At 37.6% G+C, this 16,327-nt stretch overlaps 1 protein-coding gene across 1 annotated transcript in view; it reads right to left on the bottom strand.

Annotated features, from left to right (window-relative positions):
* arhgap25 (Rho GTPase activating protein 25) overlaps positions 1-16,279 on the bottom strand; it is a 25,658-nt gene extending 9,379 nt beyond the window's left edge. The window contains exons 1-3 of the mRNA XM_024274697.2: positions 15,844-16,279; positions 6,151-6,350; positions 2,527-2,614 (exon numbers count right to left, since the gene is read on the bottom strand). Coding sequence (XP_024130465.1) covers positions 2,527-2,614; positions 6,151-6,350; positions 15,844-15,901 — 346 coding nt within the window. The 5' untranslated portion in view covers positions 15,902-16,279. The remainder of the gene's footprint in view (positions 1-2,526; positions 2,615-6,150; positions 6,351-15,843) is intronic.
* Between the last annotated feature and the right edge of the window lie 48 nt (positions 16,280-16,327).

The following is a 16,327-nucleotide window of genomic DNA, read 5'->3' as shown; positions in this document are numbered from 1 at the left end:
ATAATAATAATAAATTATATTGAGAATCCTTGTTAATATTTAATTTTCCCTGTAATTCTAGTGTCTCCCTATGGATAGTGCACTAAAAAAAAGATGATTCAATCTGAAAGATTAGATGGTGATTTGAGGTAGTGGTGAAGATGAAGAAAAGCAGTTGAAAAAGCTGAGACTTGAAGCAGGACGAGTGTTGTTTAAACAGGCTTTGGGGTATCTGGGGTTTCTTCCAGACGACTGCACTGCTGCAGTGATCATGGAGACTGGAGGAAGGTACTTGGTGTATCATCTGGAATGATTAAAGCAAATAAAGTTCGAGAGTGTGCTGAGTAAAAAGGTTAGCTAAGAAAATGTGGGAAAACACTACACATTCTCTCTCCCAGCTCATCATATGTGAACATATGGTTCTGGTCCCCTTTGTCTCACTTTTTGACTCGTTGTTTTTTGACATGTTTTCTGTTCCCATTAAATCACATGTTCACAACCCTCGGAATGCGGTACCGAATGAGAAAACAGATGTGGAATCCACATCCCGAGGGTTGGGGACCCCTGATTTTTTACCCTGTGGCCCGGTACCAAACATCCCTTGGACCATTACCGGTTCATGTTGGCCCTAACCATGCGTCCATATATGACGAGTTAGGAGTGAGAATGCGTTGGAAAATGAGAGGCAGATAAATAGAGATGGTGCGACTTGTTAGAGGGATCAAGGAGCGAGATGAAAATGTGTTGACAGGGTTCACAAGTGTGATGAAAAAAGAACTTTGAAGAACTGATGAATAAGAAAAATGTCTGAGAATACATATTAGAGGAAATGACTGTTGTGGAGCAGGAAGTAGCAACGATCAGCAAGAATGAAGTGTGGAAGACACTGAGAGCATGAAGAGTTGAAAGGGAGTTGATCCTAACAACATCTTTGATGGGGTACGGAACTATTTAGGTTTCAGTGCAGAGCTGTGGAAACGACAGAGGAATAATGTCGATGATTCATGGAAGGAAGTTATGGGAAAGAGTAGTGGAAGTGTGAGGTCAGACGTGAAGATTTGTATGGTTTCATAGTAAAGAAGAGAACCATATTAGTGTTGAGGGTGTTTCTGGAGAAGAACAGAGAAGGTCAGAAGGAGCTGCATTGCATTTTTGTAGATCTAGAAAATGTCTGACAGGATGCAAGGAGAGACGCTGTGGTTTGTGTGAGGAAGAGAGGCAGAGAAGTGTGTTAGAGCAGTGCAGGACACATATGAGGGCTGTAAGACAGTGGGGAGGAGGGCTGTAGGGGTGATACAAGAGTTCAATCTCTGTGGATCATGATGTTTGCAGATGACACTGTGATCTGTAGTAAAAACAGGGAGCAGGTGGAGGAACATCCAGAGAGGTGGAGGTTTGTTGTAGGTCAGCTGCAGATAGAGTGATGTGTGTGTGTGTCAACGAGAAGAAGTAAAGTGGAGCGGTGAGGTTACAGAGGTGAAGAGGGTGAAGGCCTTAAAGTGTGGAAAAGAGGTGACGAGGCGTGTGAAGTCAGGTTGGAATGGGCGGAGGCCGGTTTCATGTGTGATGTGTGACTAAAGAGTGTCAGCAATAATGTAAGGAAATGTGAAGAAGTCTGTGGTGAGAACAACCATGTTGTTGGTTTAGAGCAGGGGTCACCAGCGTGGTGCCTGTGGGCACCAGGTAGCCCTCAAGGACCCCACAAGATGCCCTCAGGTCTCTTCTGAAAATAACACAACTCACTTGTGAGCTGCATCTAAAATAAAATGTATTCTGTTGCTCTTATTTTTTTATTACACTTGCATTTACATAGATTTAGAAATTAAAACGTCTTAAAATATGTTAATTACACATGAACTTTAGATAAGTTTAGGTGATCTCTGACTTACTCCAGTTCAAGGATAATTAATTTTGCTAAAAAAGCTGCAGATTTGGTCATTAGTTCAAAATGTGAGAAGATTTGTTTAAAAATGTGCAAGTTGATTTTTCTTTAACATTGCATAATCGATAAACATGATACAACAGAGTGAAAATGGGACATTTTCCTATGAAATGTAAGTAATCATATGAAAATGTAACAATTATTGAGATTATTAAAGTGCTGAATATTAATATATGTTTGCCATCTTGTTGTCATTGTTGATAATTATGGTGAGAAATCAGAGTCTTTACTTAGAGGAGTATCATTATTCATTGTTAATAATGTATAACTATAACTAAGCAAAACTTTCAAACTGGTAGCCCTTAGTCAGACTCAGAAGATTCAAGCAATTTTCAAGCTATTTTGATGTTTCAGTACTTTGTACCACAAACTTAGTTTTCTCAACTTTTCCTGAATCTTCTTTTTCTCCCTTTTCTGCTTTTATCAACACTTGAAGAGTTAAAACAGTTTAAAATAGTTCATAAAATAAAAAAATAGCTTCAAATACAAAGGATGGTTTTCACAAAGAGTCTCAAACAAAACCTTAATTGTAACATCTATATCTGATGTAAGGCTAAAATAATAGTGTTTCATCCAATCAAGTTCAGAGTTGGTCAAATACTTACGTGGAATGATCTCAAAAAGATGTTTTCCTGGGTCATCAGAGCTCGGAGGAAGTTCATTGACTTTACTGAATCGCAGCTGGATGACTCCCTGCAGAATGAAAACACAATTGAGAGTGTTAAAAATGTAACCAGGCGGCACTCAAGAGAGAGCATCAACGATCATTACCTGCAATCTTTAAGCAAACAGCTGTTAATATTCATTTCCTCAAAAGAATCTCTGAATCACTTTACAGTATATCCTGTAGATAACATGCAGAAGCTTTTACTGTAGCTATAAAAAGTTAAAACTTACAAAAATATAATTCTATCTTGTATTTTTTTTAACTATATGTACAAGAAATAATATTTTTGCCTGTTTGTTAATTACAGTATGTCCAGGAGTCTTCCCCAGACATCCATTTGGATAATAATTTTCAGATTGGAGAAATATTTAGTGGGTCTGAAAGTCTGTGGTATGATTTTTTAATATATATTATAGAGATTTTTGAATTTCTCCTCAAAAGCAAGTAAGCATTTTCTGCCTTAGTTTATACAATAGCTTCAAATACACCCTTCATCCATTTTCTAAACCCACACAGTCCTGTTTAGGATCATGAGGTTGCTGGAGATTACATATGGGCAAAGGCTTGGTATACTCTGGACAGGTTGCCAGCCAATTTAGGACCTCACAGAGACAAACAACCGCATGCATAAGGAACAATTTATAGTCACCAATTAATGTATGAAGCATGTTTTTGGACTTGAGAGGAAACCTGTTAACATTAAAATAGTTGATTTTTCAGTGAGTATCTTGAGAGTTTCTCTTCCTGGGATCAAAGACATTTACAGGAAGTGATGTGTAAACATGCAAACCATCATGGTGTGTATTATCCTCAATGTATACATCTAAGTCATGTCTTCACTGTACATAACCCCTTCTTTTGTACTGTTATGTGTATTATTTTTTTTACTTGCAATACGTATAGTAGAGCATGTACCTATTGTTCATTATATTTACCTTCTCTATAGAGTTAATATATTTAATCATTTTGATGAATCTCCTTCATCCATTTGTTAATATTAATTCATCATATTTACCTTCCTCTTCAAAATTAATATTTGTATTTATGCATAATAAAAAACATGTATTTTTTTTATCTAAAAATACATGTGTTCTCCAAAAATCCTCTTCTGTTTGGATGCTAACGGTATATTATTGGTTTGGACCCAAGTGGGCAGTGACAATAAAGATGACATTAGAAATGTTGCCAGAGCTCAGTTGGTTACAGCACATCTACATGTCCCATAACTCCCTCTTCCCACAGCCAACTTCTTCAATTCATTTGTTATTAAAAATTATTGCAATGTTTTTTTATGCATATTTTTTTTTAGGAAGTGACTTTAAAAAGAAAAAAGAAGTACTGAGTTTCAACCAAGAGTACAGAGGGAGTGGAACCAAGGAATTAATTAACTTTGTTGTAATTTAAAAAGTGAGACATTTGCTACAAATTAAAGGGATTTGATGAACTAATAGTAAGAAAATGCACACCAAAAAATGCTTTGGGTGAATATAAATAGTTTTAGAAAGATGTAAATTAGGTAACTAGAATCTAGTTAATGCATAATGAATAATCATGAATCTGACTTCAGTTAACATTTGCTTGTAAAAGTCAGAGTTTGCCTTTACAGGTTGTCACAAAAGGTGATGTCTCTTTATAATGCAGAGCTTCATGATGTCAAAGCAAATGAGAAACAGACACAAAAAAAACAAAGCAATCAGGAAACCTTCATAAACAGTAATAGAATCTGAACATCAGCATCACCGCAGACGAGCAGAGATCTAAAATCAGAATGTCAGGAACTTAGTCTAAGATGTGGTTCATTTAAATTCTACTTTAATGAAATAATTAACGGAAAACAAGACATAAATCTTAACTTGACATTGATGATTGATTAACAATCTTAAAGACGTGGTCAGTGTGTGGCAAGCTCCCTTTGATGATTACAGTGTTCTTTAAAATTAATTATACATTTTAGTCTTTACTTCTTTTCTCAGCTTTAGGATTTATCTTTAGCAAAACTGTCCAAAAGATCTGCAAAGGTATGAAAACATCAAGACTTTAAACACTGGCAGGAACATAAAAACTCATTATAGTTCTAAAGCATGGCAGAGATGTAGTAATGATATGTACATACATTAAGACTAAGCTTTGAAATTTACCTTAAATAGCTCTGTAACCATCTAAGGAAGCGTAAGATTATTATTTTTTACTTATAAAAGAGTTATTCCTTCACTGTGACTTTTTTTTTTGTTTTCCTTTTTTTCTGAGTTTTAGGATTGACTTTTAGTATTTTGTCAATAATCCTGGATGAAGCGCAAAACTGTACATGTCTATAAAGCTGTGAACAGACTTGCAACACAGGAAGGAACATAAAAACTCATCCTAACTGTAAAGCACGGTATAAGTAGTATAATGATATGTGCATAAATTAGTACCGAAGAAGCTACTTTTTTTGAGACAGTTGCTATTTTTTTCAAATGATGACATCCTAATGAAAAGGTTAGAGATATTCACAACTTTGTCTCCTCCCTCATTTAAGGGGAATCTGGGTGAAAAATTGCACGGAGTGTAAGTAAGAATTTAGTCCATCGGGGCCCAAAGTGGGGCCCGCGCGAGAAATTTGGTCTGCCGAAGGTTTGATTTTGGCCCGCCAAGTTGTGGCTGCGGAAGCTGCAGCGTTTTTAGATAAAACCTCTAAACCTGTTTCCCATTGATTCTCTATGGGGTTCAAAAACTTTACGGCTGTAATATGCTTTCAGCCTCCAAGTGGCGCTATTTGCACTTTCTTTGCCTGTAGCTATGGGTAAAACAACCCCTAAGTTAGTCAGTTCCGGGCTTTTTTTCTTGTGTTAGAAATTCCCTAAAGCCTTTATGGTCAATTCTCGTGCTTTTAGCTACCTTTTACAGCTAGCCAAGATGGAGCGACAACAACAAGTCCCATTTAGATTGTGGCCCTCTGAGCGAAAAAGTTTGGGCACCCCTAAGGCAATTTTTATAGATGACTGTACAGCTATGGATTACAGAATCAATGAATAGCAAACTTAGAGAATTTAAGACTAAAAAGACTGAACAATGTTGTCCTCCAGTACAATACTTTGATAGAACTCTCAAAAGCGTTTAAAAAACGTTAAATTTGAAGATAAACTTGAAAGATCAATGAATAATATATTTTTTTTCTGACAATTAAAGTAATGTTTCCAAAGAGAGACATTTGCATCTGAAACCGTTGAAGGATTTTTATGACACATTTGACTTTTACCCTAGAAATATAAATCTAGATGACAAATAAAAACAAAAATGATGCGACACCTCTGAATCTAAGGCCCAACTGTTAGTAGGAAGTGATGAGTCTGAAGCAAAATTTTGTACAAAAAAGACACAAAACAAAAGACTGAACTTTTCATTTAACTTATAAATGTGTGTTTATCGTAAAGCTGGTGTTGACCCCTGTCTGTTAAAAGATGCTATAAACAAAATATCAGAGACTCTGAATTCATTTTTATGTTTTGTCTTCAGGTTTCAGCAACTTTAAATCCATATTTTGATTAATTTGAAGTGGACATCAGAAAGTGCTCTCCCTTACCTGCACGGTGGTCTCCTTGTCATCTTTGTGGTAGGTCAGAGTGCTTCCTCTCAGCACAAAGTAGCGCTGCTGCCAGTTTTTCACCAGAGACCTCTGTTGTTTCTTCAGCCAGCCGGCCTTCAGCGGCCTCTCCATGGATCTGGAGGAGCGCGGCGAGGCCGGGCACAGACCGGGCTCAGGATTCACACTCCTGGATCGTGCTACGAAACGCCACAAGAAAGAAGTCGGTGGAGGTGTCAGAAACTTTCTCTTACATCCCCCCCACACACAAACCCAACGAGCAGCGTCACAGCCCAAGGTGAAGAACACATGCTGCTCTGCGCAGCTGTACAGCGCTTCCTCTTTTTAGTATGAATATGTATCAGCCTATCAGGGGTTTGGACTATTTTTGTTCCCCATATCTTCACCCTGAAAGGAAACTGCTGCTCTTAGCTGAATAACTTCCGGTTAAGAGTCTGAATCAAATTGGCTGCTAGTTGTAACTGGCTGATGAGCAGTTTCTATTCTGTTTTCTTTTTTCTATTTCATTTACAGTAAGAGGTTCTGCTGTGAGGGTTTAAAGGAGGGATGAAAGTTGAGGTGTACGTGGCTCAGAGAAGATGGAATGGAGGAAAAAAAGGTCTAAGACACACACAAAGTTCAGAGATTAAAGGATTCGCTCTGTCTTCCTATGACAGCGAAGAAGAGAAGAACAAGAACTGCACTGGAGTAAACAGGAAGTTGTCACATCATTGGCGGCCGGTGGGGACCGCGATACTTTGAAGGTCTCCACCTTCAAGCCCGGGAGGAGTCCTTTAGTCTTGTTTCAGTGGTGCCCCTTATTTCTGAAGTGCTCTGACCTCACACGTGCACTCACACCACACCCTCTGCTGACGAACTGGAAACTGTCCATGCACCACTGAAAGGTCAGCTGCCGATTCGTCAAGAGGAACATCCTTTGTCACAAAGTAAAATACAGCAAAGGAGCTGAGTCATGCTTGGCACAAACATGTTTTTTTTTTTCTTTGGACATGCTGCAACCATAGTGAACACTTAACCCATAACAACCCAGACCCCAAAAATAAAATGCTGTAAAATATACAACAAAGCAAGTGAACTCCACAACACAGTTCTGATGTTTTTCTGTTACACTGACGTCACCATGGATTCTTATAGGTTAAACATGTAAGGGTACGTATGGGTGAACTAGGTGAGTCACATGCGTGTCATAGGGATTTTTTAACCCACCAGTGTGTGATGAGTGTGTGTTCCATACATGCAGCCTGACTGTTTCACATGGGGAATTAGACAGAGTGTAGTGAGTGTGAACATCCCACAGGCGTCATACCCGCACTACGCATTAACTGCACTACCTAGACCGTGCATGCAGTCTGTAAGGAGCCGGTCTGCTCACCTAAACGTACGACAGCACCACAATTACGTCAAAACTGTGTGCAACTTACATAATCCTTAGAAATACTTCATAATACAAATACCACACGTATGATAGCAGCTGTTGTTCACCTTGAAGTGCATCCCGCCAGGGGTCGCTACCATGAAACAAGGTCAGCTTTCACTGATCAGCTCATGTGGTTATCGGCGACTCTTGGACCAAAAAGGGTTCTAAAATTTGCCATAAGGGCTTTACCAGGAGCAGATACATGGAGTGTTTTGATAATCCACCTCATGAGAGAAAGAAATAATAAGTAATCTGGACAAAAATGGGTTTTAATTTTGATTGAAAATGAATTAATAAATATAATCTTTATTTTAAAATGTGTTTTTTTTTTGTCATTTTATTGTCAATTCCACAAATGGGTTGATATCCCTCAGATAAAAAGGCAAACATAGAAAAAAGTTGCATTCGTGTGGTGTTGGAATGATCGGAAAATTGCCCATCGGAATCATAAAACACACATGAAATATTTTCCAAAAGCACATGAATGCAGAATAAAAACTTCAATCTCTTCAGACCTCAGCAGAGTTCAACACACAAAAGACACACAGCCCCAGTTAAACAGAAATGACTACTGTGGTAGTTTAACTCAAATGGGATGTCCATGCATGTGGACTCCAGGTCTTAAGAGGTTAAAGTAGTTTGTTTTCTCTGTAGGTACGTTTTTCTCTAATGGTTCCAAAACACTTATAATGAAAGATGATTCTAAGTGTTGTGTGCTTATTTGTGTATTTCAGGCCCTTTCCTTAAATGGTGACCTGTACAAAAAGTCCAGAATGCACTCTGTTTTTTCACCTGTTGACCCCCTGGAGAGGCTCCAAGTCACTCACAAGGTCAGAAGTAATCAAAAGCATTGGAACACCAGTCTATATAAATGCAGTGCAGGAACACACACTCATGAGCTTTACTCAAACACTGACTGTAGTACAACTGAAAGCTGTGTGTTATTCCATAAATAGCAAGAAAAAGGCAACTAACAACCAAAGAAGGACAAACCATAATAACACAAATGTGTAGGTCTTTCTTACAGAGAAAATCAAAGTCAGATCAAGGTTAGCCCTTCTTTTTCAGTTTCATTAAGACGTCATTTTTCAGGATTGATGAGACTATCTGGACCAAGGAAGACACTGTAAAAAATAAGATGTAAAGATTTGCTGCCACTGAACTACTGAAGACTGGAAGAAGTTTTGAGATATGCATTTTTGTAAAACCAGTCTTAATGAATCACATTCCCTGGTGGAACAATTTGAGTAAAATTTTTACTGTTTTACCTCGGCGTCCATTCTGAAAAATAACTTTTTTTAAGTGAAATTTCCCTTAACAACTAAAATGTTAGACCACGAGTCAGAGTGCTTTTAGGATTACCTGATGACAACACATTGATGTGCTCTGAGCTAAAACGCATTGGTTCTCTGACCTGTTGATGAGCAAACCTGGAATGGAAAACTGAAATAATGTGCTTTTGAACATGCATTAAAAAAACAAAACAATAAATGATAAGTTAATGTGTGAAATGTATTAAAGGAAACATTAAATATCCATGGCTGCCACAATAACCTAAAATTAATTTACTCATAATTCTGCGTCAATTCAAAGATTATCAACAGTGATTATTGGTTATTATTGTTTTTAAAGACATGAACAGAGTAGAAAATACATATTATGCATCTTGTACAGTTTATTTAGACATTTGTCTAAACATAGTTTACTATTAAAACAGTACATTTATTTAAATGACATCTTCTTTGTACAATTTTTACGAATAAAAACATATCATTGCACCATAGCTATTGTTTTTACACTGTAAACCCTGACTTTAGCTGTAATCAAAACTTTGAGTAATAATTCATTATTTTTTTTAGTTTAGTATCATTACTTAAATACATTTGTTGTTTGAAACATTAAAAATGAGTTTTTGTAGAGATCACTTCTGCTCTTAAGTTCCTGCCCAGAGTGGGCGGAGCTTATATAAAAACTGTCTTTGAAGGAAAATATAGTAAACAAAGCTACGAATAAGAAAAGTACAATAGAACATGCTTAATTTAATTTAAAAAGTTGCTTAACTGTTTCTTAAAGTTTTTTAATAAAGATTATGCAGAGCAAAAATATACAGTGTTAAGAAAAATCGTAACATTTCTAAGGAGCTGATAAAAAAATAAAAGAAAACATTTTAGTCAAAGTTGGCCAGCAGGTGAGAGTAGAAGAGACAAGAGTCAGGAGCTATTTTAGACAAAAATGAAGATTTTGGACATATTTATGTTCTGTTTAGATTATAACACAAGCATATCTCTACAGAGTATCAGTTGAGGTGGCTCTGGAGACATGTCTGTCTGCCTCCCTGGGGAGCAGACCCAGCACACAGAGGAGGATCACTTTTCCCAGCTGGACTAGGAATGCCTCCACATTCCCCCCAAGAGGCTAAAGGAAGTGGCTCAAAGGGAATTCTGGGTATCTTTGCTTTTTAGACTGCTTCACCCACACCTGATCCCAGATGGAAAAAACTGATGGATAGATGGATCGTCTAAAAGCTCTACTTTTCTGTCAGTCAATTCAGAAATTTAACTTGTATTTTATATAAAACTATTTCATGCAGATTTAAACATTTAAGACTTTATTTATTGTAATATTATGTGTGAAAAAATATTGTCTGTTGAATAAAAAAGGATGTTTTCATTGCTATTGTCAGGCTTCCTAAGCACTCAGTCTGATTAAAGTAGTGTTTTGGGTGTTTTTGTGGCATTTTTCTGATGACAGAGGACATATTTAAAGAAATTGAACCTTCAAATTCCCTTTTTTTTGAGTATTTCTTGATTCAAAATTGTTGTGAATCTGAAGCAGACAAAAAAAAAAAAAACAGCTTATTTGTTACGTAGAAAACACTCTCCGCTATAGATGCATTTACTTATAGACAAATACATCCATGTTTGTCTTAGTTTTCCTTGTCTAAGCTGGCCTCTGGTTCCTAACTGCACAGATAGATAGCTCCAATATTGCTCACCATCAATGTTGTGTTGGGGGTGTAAGGGACTGTAAGCCAGTGGGAGACCGTGTTAACAGAGACCTCTCAGCAACCAGGATTGGAGGGGCGGACGGAGTTGGTTTGCACGACAAACAGGACAATCCTGATTAAAAGACCACTGGGAACAATTTTAAAATAGTTCAAAAGATGATTGGAGTGTAACTGTCTATTCCCAAGGTCTCTCTACTAGGCTTAAAGGGGCCATATCATGAAAATTCTACTATTTTACTGTTCATTCCTCACTATAAATAACCCCAAAGCGATATTTTGATCAGTTCATGAACCTAAGAGTAATCCTCTAAAAACCTGCGCTGTCTGTAGCAGTCCCTCCCATACCCATGAAAACGAGCGGGTGGAAACGTGCTGACGTTAGTGCGAAGAGTCTGCTCTGCCAGCACCGTCCCCAGTCTAACACCAACACTCAATTTCTCCACAGGGCCAGTGGTGATCAGCAAAAAACTTTAATTTTAGATGAAGAATATTGTATGTCTTCCAGTTGTGTTCTGTCTACAATAAATTCCAACTCAAACAGGTGTTTGTTACTTTAGATGCCAACCGGGCCCGGGCACAGTTGTGCGGACGCCAAGTGTATTTGTGTTGTGAACCAGTGTAGCGATGGCCAGGCAAACCAAAGGCACATATATTGTATGTGCATCTCAATTTTGGATTATTTTTGTGGGAGAAATGCAGACCCACTTGCTATGGAATGACGTCATGAAATGGGCGGCAGCCACACATAGCGGCAGGCGGAGCTTCAGGAATTAAGTTGTTTTACTTCTGGGTAGGAACAAACTCACAAAAAATAACTAATATTTCATAAATGATTTGTTTTTTAGTGTTTCAAAGGTAAGATATGATCATATTTATGGATATATTTCACTCTAAAAGGCTTAAGAAAATCATGGTATGGCCTCTTTAAGAGACACCAGAAATGGTCTGAATTTAGCCATCAAACCCATCTGAACTTCTATTCCACCTACTTTACATCTAGTGTGACAGACTGATCCGCTCTTTTTCATAAAGCATTCAATAAAGCAAATGAGGTCCAGGCACATGTAAGCTTAGTTTCCAATGAGCAGTCCGGTCTGGATAGGAGTAGTACTGTACAGTCCAGTTAATTCTGGCAAGCGTTTCCACTCAGTTAAGCCTCTCTTCCACTAAGTGTTTTGTTTGTATGGAGTAGATCACTAGCATGTTAATGTAGTGCGAAGACTATAATGGAGGTCATCCAGCAACTTGCCTTTTTATTGCTTTACTTTTTGTACATTGAGGATAATAGGAATTTAATGTTGTTTGAAATAAGATTGCGGGCGGCTAAGAAGAATACCGCCGTTGCAAACGTTAGCTTAAATTAGGGCTATATTGTTGCTTTCTGATGCTTACTCTTACTAGTAATCATTTGTGGAGAATGGCTGTAAGCACTGTGACTTCAGCCTCATTCCAGTCCATGAGACCAAATTTCTCTTGACAAATCCTCTCATGGTCGTGGTTATTCCTGTTGCTAGAGATCCTTTTCCAACCACACTTCTTCTTTCACTCAACATTCTTGTTATACAGCACTCTGTGAAGAACCAATTGAAAATATGCTTAAGTCTTTTTGTTTCTTGCAACTAAAAAAATATTTTTGACATTGGAAAAAATGATATCATGTAGAAGTGGTTTGAGTTACCTGAGATCATTGTGTCCTAGAAAGTTTTTTTAAAGTCTTCTTGTCATTGACCTTAAACCCGGACTTTGATCTCATCAGATCAATAAAATGCAGAGCAGAAAATGAGTCAATTACTAAAATACTCATTTGTAAAATGTTAAAATCATCTAAATTCATCCCTACAATTTACTTTCACTTCCTTGCCTGACAGCACAGTGTCATCATGGGAAAAAAACAAGCCTGCATCCCGGACTGGGTAAATAGATCAGCATTCATCTACAGAACCACAAACATCCTTTCTCTTAATTTCACACTTAGAACGGGGAAACCAGAGACAAATACACACTGACATCTTAACCTTCACTGACAAAGTGCATGTTCCAATTGACACATTACTTCCTGAGTCATAAAGCAGGCTGAAAATATCAGAAACATATATGCTAAGAGATTCGTGGTTTGAAATGAATGCTCTCGTGTTTTGTGATCTTTTCCTGAAAGGGCAGCTGACACAAACAGAGCAGTCACATGTGAAAGAAAGTTTGTTCAAAACTTAGAAAATGGACCAAAGCAGAAAATACTCCACAACTGAACAACTGCTTTTTAGCATCAATGCTGGCTCCTCTTACAAAATGTTCTCTCTGGAAAATGGATCCTAAATCAAAACCTGACTTCAGTCAATAGATGTTTGAAGACTTTTTAGAATTTTGTATTGAAGATACTGGCTACTGTCTGCGTCACTGACTCAAATTCTACCAAGAGTCACTTTTTTCGTCTTCATTTATTTGTTTATCCCTTAGTGGTTTTGAGTTTTTGAGTCATCCTGAAATCATTGTGTCATGGGCTCCTTTGGAACCAGCATGCAGCTCTAGATGATCTCCAATCACCAAGCCACTTCTTCAGCCCGTACGAAGTTCAGTCATACATCTTACAAACTAGCTCAATCGCTTTCAGGGCCACATGGGTGCTGGAGCCTATCCATAGGGTAGTGCATTAGTCCGTCACAGAGCAACTTAGTTAGTCTCATATTTTATTTCAAAAGACTGCAGAATTTAGAAAGGCCTTTGGTTAACATTGTTCTAGAAGCTCAGAGGATTTACTTGACACCAATTTAAGCAAACGTAACTGTTCAGTGATTGCTTTCACCAATGTTTCTCACTCGTCTCATCAAAATTTATTTTTTAAGAGGATTTGTGCTTTCCATTAATCCATGCTGCTCTTTAAACTGACCAGCTTCTGAGTATTAAGCACAGAAGCAAATCATAATCAGGTCGGAAATCAAAATTTATGTCAAGTCTCAAGTGTTTGGTCAAGTCAATTCCCAAGTCATAAAACAAGTTTTAAAATATTCACTGTCACAAATCCAAAAGCATTGTGAAGAGAGCTTTATTTTAAAGACTTGAAAGTAAGGTCCTGTAGATTCAAAAGCAAGAATGAACAAATGAACATAAAAAGGGTCTTGAAAAATTAGACAAAAGTATCTTAAGAAAACAAAAAATATCTTGAAAATCATTAGAAAGTTATCTTGATATATATATATATATAAATATGCATATATATATATATATATAAAACAAACGAAAAATAATCTCAAAAACTGAAAAAAATTACATAAAATATATTGAAAAACAAAGCAAAAAAAACCTTGAAAATCATGAAAAAGAATATTCTTTTAAAAACAGGCTGCATGCTAAAAAGTTGACACTTCACATGCGTCTGGGTGTAACTCGTTTTCTGCATAACCACAAAAACAAATAGTTCATAGCAGTCAATATTTAATATTTGCCCAACATTTTGCTCTGTAATTTTTATTGATTTACAGTAAAGTAAGTAGGAAGAACAAAACAGACTGGTGACACGTAAGCTAAACGGACACAGATCTTGTGTAAGACATGGACGCATTGTGGCTTTTCAACTTTTATCTGCAGGTCATCTGATAGTTTTCAGAAGCAGAAGAGGTTAGTGACTTGCCTGTTTGTAGTTTTTGCTATTGTAGTTCCTATAAACATTAGCACAAAAGCACAAGGAAAAAAAATGCACACAAAATACAACTTAGAACCCAAAAAAAAGAACACAAGGTTTTTTTCTAATAAAGTACAAGTTCACATTCTCACCATGAACTTTTGAAAATGAGCAAAACTTTTACAAAGTGTTTTGTTTTTTTTTTAGATTTCATGGAAGCAGCCATTTTGGCATGAGTCAGTAAGCCTCTCTACTGCCCCTAAAGGAATGATGATGAACTACATGGCAGAAAACATGGATAAATAAACATAGTCTTTAAAGAAAGTTTGAATTGTGATAGTGAGGTAGGAGTCTCAGAAATGTATGTAACAAATATGATACAATTGGTTATATAGGGTTAAGTTATCAACTTCAACATTTATCACACTAACTGAAACCTCCAGACTTTATTTTCTTGCAAAAATAAATTGAGATTAAAGATAGTCATGAATAATATCTGCTGTTAGATTGTGTTTCTTGCTATAGACCCTCAGATGTCTCTCTGGGGTTAAAACTCTCAGATTCTCTTAGATCTTCTATAGATAATAAGGTTTTTAATAAACTGTCTTTACAATTTGCACAATAAATTTAGACATCAAATGCATGGAAATTGTGGTTGTGACATGTTGTGATAGTGTCTAACTTATTGACCACATGGGGCCAAACTGAGCTGATACATTTGTTTCCATACCCTGACAAATAAAACGTGAGAACTGAGAGTATCTTGTGCTTGGCATGAGTACACAGACAGTTGCATACAGAGGCAGCCACAGCGTCAAAGGCTTGCAGAAGCGGCGCTCTTGCATCAGTTTCCTGCAGAAACCGGCCTCTTTTGCTGCACTTTCAAGACAGCAGCTCAGCAACCTGTCATGGTCCACGAAGCATCAGTCGTGAAGAGACAGCAGCTTTTATGCTTTCACAAGTGCACAAACGTTGTAATAAAAGCTGGTGATATCAGGTTGCACATGTGTGCACTGGAACCTATGAAGTCAACTACTTCCTTTCACAGAGCTGAGCGACCAGTGAGGCTGATTGCAGAAACTGATTATGGCAAAAGCATGTGTGTGAGACACTACGCAAACGATTGTGAGTGTGTGTGGTTGTTTGTGGGATATTACTCCAACGTGTGTGTGAATATCTCATGAATGTTGCAACTGCCTTGCCATTCAAGGTGGTAGAAACAAAGGCCTGTCCGCCCTGAGAAAGGAGGTCTCGCCTACAGCTTCACTTTGAAAGACACACACTCATTGGTTCACAACTGGAAGATGTGAAACACAATTTATAGAGAAAGTACGTTAAATTTTAATTTTAACAGAAGAGGAAACATAAAAATAGTTCTGGACAGCAGTGATTTGTGTTGAGGGCATCTAAAATAAATTCTGGTTATCACCATTGTGTACCGCTCAACCACCAGTGAGCTCAACTATAACCACTACACACACACACACACACACAAAGAGCACAAATATGGAACAATGAAAAGAAACAATCACAACCATAAGTTGTTTCAAACGATCCATTCATGTGTATAAGAATAGCAATGAGGAAGTTCTCCATCCACCCATGCTGCCAGTGAACGCATCACAGACTCACCTATTCGAGGGTCACCCTTGAAGGTGCTAAAGTCCCAGTTGCGCAGTTTGAGAGACATGGTCCTGGAGCGCAGGTCGCCGCCTCACCTCACACATGCACTTTTCCCAGAAGAGACACACAAGCGCTGTTGACAGCGCCAGTCACTACTTCCTGTGCGTTACTTTTCTTCTTCTTTTTTGCAGCTCTTCACAACGCATCCCTTCATGTTGACCCAACGTCCATGTGTGCTCTAAAGAAAGACTCCAGGCCGTCATGTAGTGAGGAGCCTTCAAGTGACTATTGCTCACTGGTGTCACAAGAAGACGGAGAAGAAAAAAAAGAAAAAGAAACCACCAGTTTCTTCTTAAAGGAAATGGGTTTCACCTCATTGACTCAGTGAGCATGCCGTCCCACACCTCACACAGCCAAACTCACATTTAGATGAAAACTCAGAACAAACCAGTCTGCATCACTGCAGAAAAAACAGTAAAAATATATAGAAAAC

Source organism: Oryzias melastigma, linkage group LG9 (genome assembly GCF_002922805.2).
Source record: "Oryzias melastigma strain HK-1 linkage group LG9, ASM292280v2, whole genome shotgun sequence".
Lineage (NCBI taxonomy): Eukaryota > Metazoa > Chordata > Actinopteri > Beloniformes > Adrianichthyidae > Oryzias > Oryzias melastigma.
The sequence above is the reverse complement of the archived record's forward strand: the minus strand, read 5'-3'. Positions and strand labels throughout refer to the sequence as shown.